The 13,757-nt window shown below is 36.5% G+C and overlaps 1 protein-coding gene across 1 annotated transcript; it reads left to right on the top strand.

The window, feature by feature from the left end:
• Positions 1-2,500: 2,500 nt before the first annotated feature.
• On the top strand, positions 2,501-5,340 carry LOC111893382 (protein NRT1/ PTR FAMILY 1.1). The gene is made up of 5 exons (XM_023889450.3): positions 2,501-2,738; positions 2,828-2,924; positions 3,028-3,245; positions 3,334-3,884; positions 4,208-5,340. The coding sequence occupies exons 2-5, from the start codon at positions 2,837-2,839 to the stop codon at positions 5,130-5,132; spliced, it is 1,782 nt and encodes a 593-aa protein (XP_023745218.1). The 5' UTR covers positions 2,501-2,738; positions 2,828-2,836; the 3' UTR covers positions 5,133-5,340.
• The last annotated feature ends 8,417 nt before the right edge of the window (positions 5,341-13,757 follow it).

Raw genomic sequence — 13,757 nt, 5'->3', positions numbered from 1 at the left:
ACCTCCTCAAATGAAGTTAGATTTCGACGTTCTCTATATGCATGCTCTCGGTTTAACGACTACTACGGCTTTTGTTTAGATTACTAAGGCTAAAACGTAACTTATCAAAAGTTTACTTTTTACAATAAGCAGAGTTGTGTCGGTATATTCATGAAACTTCAACGGGTCATAACTTCTTCGTTATAAGTCAGATTTCAACATTCTTATGTGTATGAAATCCTTGCAACATATACTATAAATTTGATTAAAATTATCTATCCAAAATAATTTTCTATCAAAAAGTCATTTTTAACGCATGTTATCTCTAAATTGACTAACATGAATTTGTGGGCGTTATAGAATGGAACATGGAAAATGTCTATTTGAAAATATGTTTTTCATAATGAACTCTTTTTGATAAAAATATGATAAATTTTTTGGTTCACAAACTCACGTATCTCATGAGACATTATTGTCTTACGTATCTCTTTTTGATGTCATATATCTCAAGATGTACTTCATGAGAAATGATGATTGATAGAAGTTAGAAGTTAAGAGATAGTAGATGGAGTGGAGCTTGCCAGGTTCTTTGTTAATGATATTGATGTAATTTATATTTGATTGCTATGATTTGTATGATGTTTATTGGTAGCACTAAATGTTTTAGTTGTGAATATTTTTATGGGACCGATTTTTAATTAAATGCGGGTTAATCCCCAAATTAATTTTATAATTATAGCATTTAAAACTCTGAAAAATTTAGGATGTTACATTTACCCGAATGTTATATCTTCGTTCTTCCATAACAACAAATTTTCATAAATTATGTATGGGATACCTATTATTATATTGATCTGTATTCAAAAAAGATTATCTTGGTCATCATCAAATCATCCAAGTATAATTTTGATCCTCATTTACTTGCAATTTTAGAAAAGTATTATGGACACCAAGCTTTAGGGTTATTCACTATTTGGATAAAATCGAATTATTCAATTAGATAATTTGTCAGACTATTTGGTTCGAATATTTGAATTTTCGGATTGGTATTCAACAAAACTAAATAATTATTTTAGATTTCAAATTGATTTTGGTTTATAAAATAAGAACTGAATATTCTATAAAAATAAATAACAATTTATTATTATTTATTTTTAATACATCTATAATTATTTATTAGTTTTATAATTTATTTTTTTTCAAATAGGTTCAAAATGTTTCACCTAATAAAAAACATTAATATGTATTTTCTCTCAAAATAATTTATCTATAAAATATTAAACTATAATATAATTTATTAGTAGTTATTTATAAATTTTAAATTGCAACTAAATAATTTTTTTTCTTTTTCTATAAAATTGGATAATAATATAATTATCTATCGTTTTAAAATGTTCCCGTTTTTTCAATCCAACTTATAAAAATCGATCCAACCATTCTGAATCGGATCTAATCGAATTTGAATTTTATTCGGACTATTTGGATATATGTTTTAAAAACCAAAATTAATTTGTATTCAATTGATTAGATTAGATCGAACCGATTCATCCAAACGAACACTTTTACTAAGCTTTGATCTGGAAACCTTTTAGAATGTTTTTAGAATTGTTTTACAATCAACAAAAGAAATAAATCGAACCCATAGACCCAACTTTATTACTCGATATATTTTCAAACTCAATATGGAAAGAGAAAATGCATAGGTTGAATAACAAAATTAGTTTTATGGGTTTCGTTTTATTTTTTGTTTTGATTGCAAGACAATTTTCAAAATGCTCTAAAAAAAGTTTGAAAAGGTTCTAAAATAGTTGAAAAAAACTTGTAGAAAAAGTTAAAAATATTGCAAATTTTTTCATAAAAAGTGCAAAATAAATATTTAAAAAGTTTGTACAAAAGGTTGTAATAAAAGTCTTAAAAATGTTAATTTGTCAAGAAAAACTAATTTTAGAATGAATTTATAAAAAAATGTTTAGAAACAAAATCGTAAAAAAATTTAAGATTTAGGCCAAAATTATAAATTATAAAATAATAGATTAAAAAATTGACAACCTAACAATACTATAAACAAAAGGTTTTGTAAAAACAGTTTTAACCCTTTAATTTAATTTCTAACACCCACTAAGAAGACTATATATGTAGATATTGCTTCAAAACAGTATTACGTACCCACAAAAAGGAATCCCACAATCATAAAAGAGAATCCTCCAAAGATATTCTCTTTTGTTGCATCTTACGCATAGTACATGTATGGATGGACAAGGTACAATCAGCAAAACATAAACTTTGTGAATTAATATACAAAGTGTTCATGCATGAAGTACAAGTAACAAAGCACACATGCATGATGTCATTTGAACGTAAATAGCAACAAAATATTCTGTCAGACGTTACTTACCATATACCATATAGTACATGTATATCCCTAACACGTGTGACGTCTTTTTTGATGTCATTTGGCAAGTAGCTCTTGTAGTTGTATACAAAGTAACATCAATATATAGAGACTTCTGAATATAAATAACGAAATATATAATCTTACAGGCACTACAGTGGCGATGGCTTTGTTCAATTCATGGCGTTTTGTTTATTAAGCTATCAAAGTAACATCATCAAGGATGTTTATTTACGCTAGATAATAGAAGACCTTTTCCTGACGAAACATATTTGTCTGCCAATACCATGCCTAACAAATGATCCAGAAAAAAGCACAAGTTGATAAACAGAGAGAGATATATCTGCGGTTTTGTTAATTTGTTTTCGTTAGTTTTCAACTCGATCCTAGCTACTATTTATATCTTGTTTTGTTGATTGTGGAAAAATTACGAGATTTTCCCTGCGATTTTCGTAGGTGGAGAACATGGAGATGTCTTCGATTGAGTCAGAAAGCGTCTCTAAACAAGGATCAATTCAAAAAGGAGGTCTTCGAACTATGCCGTTTATCATAGGTACATGAATTAACTACTTGCTTCTTGTGGTAAAAAGCAAATTAAATGATCATATAACAAAACTTTAATTTGCTTAGTTAATTTTCTTGTTAAATGTTTGTAGTAAATGAGGGGTTTGAAAGGGTTGCGAGTGTTGGACTTCGTGCAAATATGATCTTGTACCTGAAAAACGAGTATCACTTAAGCAGCGCAACTGGAGCAAGCATCTTGTTCTTATGGGGAGCCATCTCAAATTTCATGCCTACTTTGGGAGCTTTTCTATCTGATTCATATTTGGGACGTTTTCGCGTGATTGGAATAGGATCAATCGTTTCTTTGATTGTAAGATCAAGTCTCATTCTAATATCATCATAATTTCACACTTATATTGAATGTCTAATTATCAATGATGTAATATGTGTTTCTTTAGGGAATGACTATGGTGTGGTTAACGACGTTATTTCCAGCAGCAAGACCACGAAGTTGTGATCCAACGGTTGAGAGCTGTACAAAACCAAATCATCTCCAACTCGCCCTCCTGTTCATGTCTTTTGCAGTGATGTCGATAGGCTCAGGTGGGATTAGGCCATGTTCATTAGCCTTTGGTGCAGACCAGTTTGATCAGCCTGAAAATCCAGAAAACCCAAAAATCCTACAGCGTTTTTTTAACTGGTACTATGCTTCGGTTGGGATTTCTGTGATGATATCAGTCACAGTTATAGTTTATATTCAAACGGAGAAAGGATGGATTTTAGGTTTTGGAATTCCTGCAGTGTTGATGTTATGCTCAACTACCATGTTTTTCATCGGTTCTCCTCTTTATATCAAAGTGAAGGCAAATAAGAGCTTGTTCACTGGCTTTTTTCAAGTTGTTGCCGCATCTTTCAAGAATAAAGATCTTGCTTTTCCATCAAAAAGTTCGAACCATTGGTTTCATCACAACAAGGGTACCAAGATTATCGTACCCACGAACAAAATACGGTATTTTTTTTCATCATCTAATGTCATCAATATTTACACTATTTGATTACCAAACTAGCTGGTATACATAAGTTAGGTAACGACAACATGCAAGAAGCATGACCAAGTTAGGCATAGATCCTTTACTAAAAATTGCTTTGGAAACTCCGAAAACAATACATAAGAATTTATGGTTAGATTCGTAGTATATACTCTCGATTTATAAAATCTAGTGTTTTATCGTTGTTAATAACGCAAAGTGATATATGCGATATATATTATTAAAAAAAGACTAGCTAAATCGGATATATTCTTTCTTGTTTGTTTCTCTTATGTTTATGTAGATTCTTGAACAAAGCCTGCATACTGAAGAACCCCGAGAAGGATGTGACTCCTACAGGAGAAGCTGTAGATCCATGGAGCATGTGCACAGTGAAGCAAGTCGAAGAATTCAAAGCACTAATCAAGGTGCTCCCGATATGGTCAACAGGCATAGTGATCGCAGTCACTGTAAACCAACACTCTTTCCCTGTGCTTCAAGCAAACTCCATGGATCGACATTTGATAGGGAGTTTCAAAATTCCACCAGGATCCTTCGATGTTTTTGCATTACTAACTTTAACCATATGGGTCGCTCTTTATGACCAACTTCTAGTACGCCAGATTGCAAAACTCACAAAAAGACCACAAGGTTTTAGCCTAAAACAAAGAATGGGAATCGGTATTTTTCTTTCATGTCTAGCCATGGTTGTGTCGGCAATTGTGGAAAGAAAGAGGCGTGATGCAGCTATTACCCAAGGGCTTTCGAGGAACCCTTATGGAGTTGTAAATATGTCTGCATTCTGGCTAGTACCACAGTATTCCTTGATAGGTTTAGCTGAGGCTTTCAATGCAATAGGGCAAATAGAGTTCTACTACTCTCAGTTTCCAAAGAGTATGACTAGCATTGGAGTGGCTCTATTTGCACTTGGGAATGCTGTTGGAAACCTGGTCGGGAGTCTAATTGTTGGGGTCGTGAATGGGTACTCAAAACAAGGTGGAAGAGTGAGTTGGGTTTCAAACAATTTGAACCAAGGTCACTATGATTATTACTATTGGATTCTTGCCATTTTGAGTTTGGCAAATTTTTTCTACTTTTTAGGTTGTAGTTGGGCTTATGGTCCTTGTGATGATCCAAAACAATGGGATGATGAAGTAGAAGAAGTTGATGAGGTTCAAGAGATGAAATTTGTGAAGGGATCTTCATCTCCCATGCATCATAGGATCTAGATGATCTTCATTGGTACGTCCATTTGGATTCGTAATTTCACTAGATCTTGTTTATCAAATAGTATGTTGTGAAATTGATTAATTGTTATTAATTGGAGTTCGTAGTTGTTTGGTTTAAGCAAATTGATGTAGCTATGAATTGTTTTTATTTCGTCTGTGAAGGCATGAGTATATATAGTTATATACCGTATAAAACTTAATTTTGTAATTGTTGGTTGTCTAAAATGAAAAAAAAATGAGTGTAAAGTATCTACAATACATTGAATATTTTACGGTTTAACGTATTATCATTTTGTAATAATTCATATCAAAATAAATAAAATAAAAATATGATCAGAATATATTAATAGAATAATGATTAGTTCATAGTTAATGATGCAATTAGTAACAAATTATGAGGCTTAATATCTAAAAGAAAGAAAAACGTCACTTTGATTAGACAGTAAATTCGAGTTAATGGAAGAGCTTCATCAGTTAAGCATCTAGGTATTATATATAGCATTAAAAATCGAGTGAAAACCCCACATGAATTCTGGAAATAGATTGAGAATCGAAGCAGAAGTACGAGCTAGAAGTTCTCGGGGATTTTCAAAGTTTTCTAGCAATTAAGGTTGCGTGTAACGTGACAAGCTTTGGTTAAAACCTAACGCCAATAAGGTGAGTTTCGTGTGAATTTTGTGGTTGCTTATATGAAAAGTTGATTCTAAATTATTTGCAATTATATGTTACTGTTGTTATTGCTATGAATATTTGTGTGAAATTTTGTGAATTATTTCGTATAAAATGGTGAAAATGGTGGGTGACATATATATAGGGAACATGTGTATTACTACACAGTCTTATTAGTAATCGCCGTACAGGGTGTAGTACGCGGCGGAGAGCTTACGCTCTGATTAATTAGCCATAAGCATATTTGTTGTGCCCGATGGAGAGACTTGTTCCCGGAAAATGACAGTAGTTCCCTTATGTGTCACCAAGGGTGGTAAGAAAGGAAACGCATTATATTTGATAAATTATTGCATTTGTTTTTATTTTATTGACGTCAATATGCATGAAAACGACGAACTCACTAGGCCCTAGGCTTACCCATTAGAATCTTTAAATGCACGCAACCTAGGAAATAACGTAGCAAGTGGCAGCGGGAATAGAAAGGATAAAGTTCAGACTTGAAGAAGGCGACAAGTTTTGAGGAAGATGTACCGCACCAAGTGTTTACTTAAATTTCTATTTGCTTCTGCTATTATTATTAATAATGACATTAGTATTTGAATTTTGAATTTTGGATGTTTTGGGACTATGTTAAGTTATATTGGTATTTGAAATTTGGGGCGTTACAAGTTGGTATCAGAGCGTTGTTTAAGCTGATTAGTCGTTGTTTAAACGCCTAAGCTTAAACGAGAGGAGCATTATATCGCCTAATCTGGAATGCGTTTCGTTTGTAGGTACGATGGATCGTGGAAAGGTAGTCGTCGATGGAGGGGTGACAGTTAAGGGTACGAGTGGGTTACTTCCCCACGAGAAGTTAAAGGTCGAGTTAGATTTCTCTGATTCGAAAGGCAGTCTAGAACCAACGACTCCACTCAGCCTCTCTAAACGGGATGAAGAAGACGAGGATGTGGAATCTGAGGTGGAACCAGAAGAAGACCCGGACGAGGAACCTGAAGAAGACTTCGAGGAGGAACCCGGGGGAAATCACGTGGAGTACCATGTGGAACAAAGATACGAAACGTTCCATATGCCCTATGTGGAGTACACGCCAACTAGTCTTGGTACCTATTAGGAGCGACATTATAAAGATGAAATGTCACAGGCACAGCTCGAGATTCACAGTTTGAAAAGAAAGATTGAAGAGATAGATGAGCATAAGTCAAGGCTCGTACAGGAGAACCAAATATGTGTTGAGGCTGTTGAGAAAAGTAAGCGCATGATACGAAGGTTAGAAGAGGAGGTGTTGGAGCTAAGGAAACCCACTATCACTAAGTTGTGGGAAGGGTTTGTGGCTCGGGCAAAGCAAGCCAAGGCCACGACTTACGGATTCCTAGATAGGGTAGTTGGAAGAGACCCACCCCAGGCCGAGGTGTTGGTAATTCAAATTGGACTCGGAGATCGCAAAGCCAATAAAATAAGGAAGCACTTGAAGGAGGGAAAGCGAATCTTGAAATATGATGACATCGTGTTTAAAAAGTAGAAAGTGGGAGTTTGATGAGTTGTTTTTTTTTCTTTTTTTTCTCTCTTGCTTGTTGGCTTAAATGACGTGATGTAAACAAGACATATGTCTCTTTTTGAAGTTTTGATAATTTGGAATAAAATATTTGTTATACTTATTGTGTTATAAACATAAACATGTAGTTAATATGTCTTCACGAAGATCTAGGAGGTTCACTAGGGTCACCCCGGAGGAAGAACGCATCCCAATTGGAGCTTATGTTAGGGCACCAGGAGATGTACCAAAAGCCCCACTGATCCCAAATGCAAGTCATGGGCGGGGACAAGGAAGAGGTAGGGTTAGAGGAAGAGGCCGAGGAGCTATTACAACACCGATACCTATACAATCGGCCCATGGCAGCCCTGGATCTCACCGCGGTCGAAGTCAAGGTCGCGGAAGGGGTCGTACGGCACACACGATCACTAGAGAAGAATTGGCTGATGAGATTGATTGGGCGATTTGAGCCACCTTGCCCGATGTAGTTGCTTAGGCATGAGAAGCTATAATGGGTGAGTATGAAGGTAACTTGGGTGGAGGTGAAGAAGACTATGAGTACAGTACACCAATTATGAATCAGGAGCCGAGTATTACACAACCCTCAAGGCATCATGACAACCACAATCGGTGAGGTTGTAGTTACAAGACATTCATGAATTGTAGGCCACCTGTTTCTAACGGGGAAATTGGTCCCGTTTTGTCATCAACATGGATCATGGAGATTGAGGGAACATTTGATACTAGCAAGTGTGCGGATGAGGACAAGGTGATTTATGTTGCGACAATGTTAAAGGGGGACGCAATACATTGGTGGGGCATGGTGAAGGAAGTTAGGAGGCGTGAGGCGGCTAAGAACATGTCATGGGATGAGTTTCTAATAATCTTATAAGAAAAGTTTTGCCTACGAACATTGGTTAAGCGGTTAGAGGAAGAATTCTTGAGGTTGGAGCAAGGGGAATATGACTGTGAGGGAGTATACCACAAAGTTCACGGAGAAGGCTAGGTTTTCCGAATTTTACGTATCTATAGAAGAAAGAAGGGTGGAACGCTATATTTGGGGATTGAGAACAACTATCCATGAATTTGTGCAAATTCAGAAACTGGGTACTTTCCAGTCTGTTATTAATGCCGCAAAAGGTCGCAAACGTGAAAAGAATCGTCAAGGTGAAGACAAGGCTTTGGGGAAAAGAAAATGGGATGGTACGAATAAGGATTCGAAGAAAGGAAAGACGTCAGGGCAAGAATGTAAGGTTGATCAAGGTTCTGGAGTAAAGCAATGTCCGAAATGCAACTGTTATCATAAGGGGGAGTGTAACATGAATCAGAAAGTTTGCTACAAGTATGGGAAGCCAGGGCACATAGCCACAGAATGTAAGACAGGAAGGTTATGTTACGAGTGGGGATCCCCTAACCACATTAAGCTGGAATGTCCCCAGAGTAAAGGTAACAACAATCAAGGCAGGATAACAGACAATCGGTCGGCGGATAAAAAGCCTGACACTAGTAGACCAAAAGCTAGAGCTTTTCGCATGACGGCTCAGGAGGCTTAGGAGACCCCGAATGTGGTGACATGTACTTTCCTAGTAAACTCAATTCATGCTACGGTGTTATTTGATTCTGGTGCAAATAGTAAAGATTTATGGTGATCGGCAAGTTAAGGACTCTATTTTGATATTAGTGACTAACGCAACTCGTTATCTAAAGAAATGGTGTCAAAGTTATTGGGCATATGTTCTCGATGCCAAGCAGGACAAGCCTGAAATAACACATATACCAGTTGTACGCGAGTTCCAAGATGTGTTCCCTGATGACCTAACTAGCTTGTAACCGAATAGGCAAGTGGAGTTTCGAATCGATCTTACCCCAGGAGTAGCATCGATAGCTCGTGCGCCATATCGGTTAGCACCAACCGAAATGAAGGAGTTGATGGCTCAGTTGCAAGATTTGCTTGATAAGGGTTTTATTCGGCCCGGTACCTCACTGTGGGGTGCACCAGTAATGTTCGTTAAGAAGAAGGATGGGACCATGCGAATGTGCATTGACTACAAGGAGTTAAACAAGGAGACTATAAAGAATCAGTATCCGTTACCGAGAATTGATGATCTATTCGATCAACTTCAGGGGGCAAGTTACTTCTCGAAGATCGATTTGCGGTCGGGGTATCACCAACTGAAAGTCAGGGAAGAAGATGTGTCAAAGACAACCTTTCGAACTAGGTATGGTCATTACGAGTTTCTAGTAATTCCATTTGGTTTGACTAATGCACCAGCTGTGTTCATGGATCTGATGAACCAGGTGTGCAAGCCATACCTAAACAAGTTTGTAATTGTATTTATCGATGACATCTTGATATACTCTAGAAGTAAGGCAGACCATGAGAAACATCTACGACTAACACTTAGTTTATTGAAGATAGAAAAATTATTTGCCAAATTTTTGAAGTGCGAGTTTTGGCTTCGGGAAGTCCAATTTTTGGGCCATGTTGTAAACGAACATGGTATCAAGGTGGACCCAGCAAAGATTGAGGCGATTGAAAAGTGGGAACCACCAAGGACCCCATTAGAAGTTCAAAGTTTTCTTGGGTTGGTGGGATACTATCGAAGGTTTATACAAGACTTCTCGCACATAGCTGCACCGCTAACTACCCTGACAAGGAAAACTGTGAAGTTCGAATGGAAGCCAGAGCAAGATAATGCCTTTAATGTCTTAAAGGAAAAGCTTAGCAATGCACCAGTATTATCTTTACCAGAAGGCAATGATGGCTTTATTGTTTATAGTGATGCATCCAAGTTAGGTTTGGGGTGTGTTTTGATGCAAAACTTTAAGGTGATTGTTTATGCCTCACGACAGTTGAAGGTTCACGAGCGTAAATACCCAACACATGATATGGATTTGGTTGTAGTAGTTTTTGCTTTAAAGATTTGGAGACATTATTTGTATGGGACAAGGCGTCAAATCTTCACTGATCACAAGAGTCTTAAATACTCGTTTGTTCAGAAAGATTTGAACATGAGACAATAATCGTGGATGAAACTATTAAAAGATTACGACTGTGAGATATTGTATCATCCGGGGAAGGCAAATGTGGTAGCTGATGCATTAAGTCGTAAGGAAAGAAGAGAACCACCTAAGATTTGAATGATGAAGATGAACGTAACCACCAGCTTACTAGATAATTTGATAAAGAGTCAGGAGGAGGCATCGAAGGAAGAGAAGTGGAAAAGTGAAGGAGTGGTGGGAGTAATAAAATCATTGGAAAAGGATAGTCGTGGCTTGAAGTGTTTCCAAGGAAGGGTTTGGGTACCACGAGTGGGTGAAGTGCGTAACCTACTTCTCAAGGAAGCGCACATGTCGAAGTACTCAATCCATCCGGGAACAAACAAGATGTATCAAGACCTACGAAGATCTTACTGGTGGCCAGAGATGAAAAAGGATATAGCCTATTTTGTTGAAAGGTGTCTAACGTGCTTGAAGGTGAAGGCTGTGTTGGGTTTTGAGCAATCTAACACTTCCTAAGTGTGCATGCAACCCTAATAAACCTTGGATCTATGTTTGTCTAAATACATGCAAAATAATAATTTTCCAAGGTTCATAACCTAGCTAACATGGCATGGGGTACTTTTAAACATAAAAGAATTAGATGAGATTACATACCTTTTGATGATGAGTTCAATTCCTAAGGAGTTTGAGGTCCAAGCACCAATAGTGTGAATGCCTCAAATGGAATCACAAATCACCACAAACTCTTGGAAAACTTTGAGAGAGTGTATACACACATAGAAATCGGTCACACACAAACACACACACTAGTGCCACTAGTGGCTAGTTCATGCAACATAAGCATGCTTATATAGTGTACATGATTAGGGTGAAACCCTAATAACCCATGACTTTTCCTTTCCAAGGATGCATGGGTTAAAAGCTCCATGGATCATCCATGGACTTCCATATAAGCCTAGCCCATTAACTAATGAGTATTAGCCCACACCATATAAAACAATAGCCCACAATTTAATTAGTCTTCCTTTTAATCTCTAAATTAATTCATAATTAATTTAAGACTAACACTAATTAAATAACTTCATATTAATATATTATAACTTACAATATATTAATAAACATATGTGTATAACTCTCATAAAATTATCCATAAATAGTTTGGATGAAATGCAACCCAAATGGATCATGCCGGGTCAGGTCAAGTACATACCAAATAAGTTATGGACTTAGACACCTTATCCAACAGGCTGAACACCAAAGACCATACGATCAGTTACAGTCAATGGAGATTCCAGTGTGGAAATGGGATCACATCACAATGGACTTTGTGACTAAGTTACCAAGGACACCAAAAGGTTATGACGCGATTTGGGTAGTTGTGGATAGATTAACTAAAACGGCGCATTTCCTTCCGATTAAGGAGACGTATCCGTTGCAAAGCTAAATTATACATTGACGAGATAGTCAAACTTCTTGGAGTTCCATTATCTATTATTTCGGATCGGATAGTCGCTTTACGTCGACATGTTGGGGTAGTTTCCAACGAGAAATGGGTACTCGAGTAAAATTGATTACGACATACCATCCGCAAACAGATGGGAAAAGTGAATGGACAATACAGACCTTGGAAGATATGTTACGGTCTTGTGTTACTGATTTTGGAGGGTCTTGGGAAACTCATTTGCCGTTAATTGAGTTTGCCTACAACAATAGCTATCATGCAAGTATAAAAGTCGCACCATATGAGGCTCTATATGGTAGGAAATCTAGAACTACATTATGTTGGAATAAGGTGGGAGAGAAACAGTTGGCTAGACCTGAACTTGTTCAACAAACTACCGACAAAATCCAGGTGATTAGAGATAACATTAAGGTCGCTCAGGATCGGCAGAAAAGTTATGCAGATAAGCAGAGAAAGCCAATAGTGTTTCAGGTTGGTGATAAAGTTATGTTAAATGTGTCCCCGTAGAAGGGCGTTGTGCGTTTTGGTAAGCGGGGGAAGCTAAGTCCTCGCTACGTTGGACCCTTTACAATTAAGGAATGAGTTGGAGAGGTGGCCTATCGATTGGAGCTACCAAGGGAAATGAAGGGAATTCATAGCACGTTCCATGTCTCTAATCTAAAGAAGTGTCTAGCGGACGCCGCCATGGAAGTGCCACTTCAAGAAATTAAGGTTGATGAGAAGCTACGTTATACAGAAGAACTCGTCGCGATTATAGATCAAAAGGTCAGAAAGTTAAGGAATGTGGAGATACCACTGGTGAAAGTTCAGTGGAAGTATCATAAGGGTTCAGATGCAACATGGGAAACCGAGCGAAATATGAAGACTAAATACCCTCATTTATTTCATTAATTCAAATTCCGAGTACGAAATTTTTCTAAGGGGGGAAGTTTGTAATAATTCATATCAAAATAAATAAAATAAAAATATGGTCAGAATATATTAATAGAATAATGATTAGTTCATAGTTAATGATGCAATTAGTGACAAATTATGAGGTTTAATATCTAAAAGAAAGAAAAACATCACTTTGATTAGGCAAATTCGAGCTAGTGGAAGAGTTTCATCAATTAAGCATCTAGGCATTATATATAGCATGTAACATCGAGTGAAAACCCCACAAGAATTCTGGAAATAGACTGAGAATCGAAGGAGAAGTATGAGCTAGAAGTTCTTGGGGATGTTCGAACTTTTCTAGCAATTAAGGTTGCGCGTAGCGTGACAAGCTTTGGTTAAAACCTAACGCCAATAAGGTGAGTTTCATGTGAATTTTCTGGTTGCTTGCATGAAAAGTCGATTCTAAATTATTTGCAATTATATGTTACTGTTGTTATTGCTATGAATATTTGTGTGAAATTTTGTGAATTATTTCATATAAAAGGGTGAAAATGGTGGGTGACATATATATAGGGAACATGTGTATTACCACACAGTCTTATTAGTAGTCGACGTACAGGGTGTAGTACGCGGCGGAGAGCTTACGCTCTGATTAATTAGCCGTAAGAATATTTGTTGTGCCCGGCAGAGGGACTTGTTCCCTGAAAATGACAGTAGTTCCATTATGTTTCACCAAGTGGTAAGAAAGGAAACGCATTATATTTGATAAATTGTTGCATTTGTTTTTATTTTATTGACGTCAATATGCATGAAAACCACGAACTCACTAGGCTCTAGGCTTACCCATTAGAATCTTTAAATGCACGCAACCTAGGAAATAACGTAGCAAGTGGCAGCGGGAATACAAAGGATAAAATTCAGACTTGAAGAAGGCGACAAGTTTTGAGGAAGATGTAGCGCACCAAGTGTTTGCTTAAATTTCTATTTGCTTCCACTATTATTATTAATAATGATATTAGTATTTGAATCTTGAATTTTGAAAGCTTTGGGACTATGTTAAGTTATATTGGTATTTGAAATTTGG

The sequence above is a fragment of the Lactuca sativa genome, chromosome 8 (assembly GCF_002870075.4).
Source record: "Lactuca sativa cultivar Salinas chromosome 8, Lsat_Salinas_v11, whole genome shotgun sequence".
NCBI lineage: Eukaryota > Viridiplantae > Streptophyta > Magnoliopsida > Asterales > Asteraceae > Lactuca > Lactuca sativa.
The sequence above is the reverse complement of the archived record's forward strand: the minus strand, read 5'-3'. Positions and strand labels throughout refer to the sequence as shown.

Excerpts from the sequence above, each read along its gene's own strand:
- LOC111893382 (XM_023889450.3), top strand. The coding sequence starts at position 2,837 with ATGGAGATGTCTTCGATTGAGTCAGAAAGCGTCTCTAAACAAGGATCA. Across the intron at positions 2,925-3,027 it reads AACTATGCCGTTTATCATAG|TAAATGAGGGGTTTGAAAGG; the intron begins GTACATGAATTA and ends AAATGTTTGTAG. Across the intron at positions 3,885-4,207 it reads GTACCCACGAACAAAATACG|ATTCTTGAACAAAGCCTGCA; the intron begins GTATTTTTTTTC and ends ATGTTTATGTAG.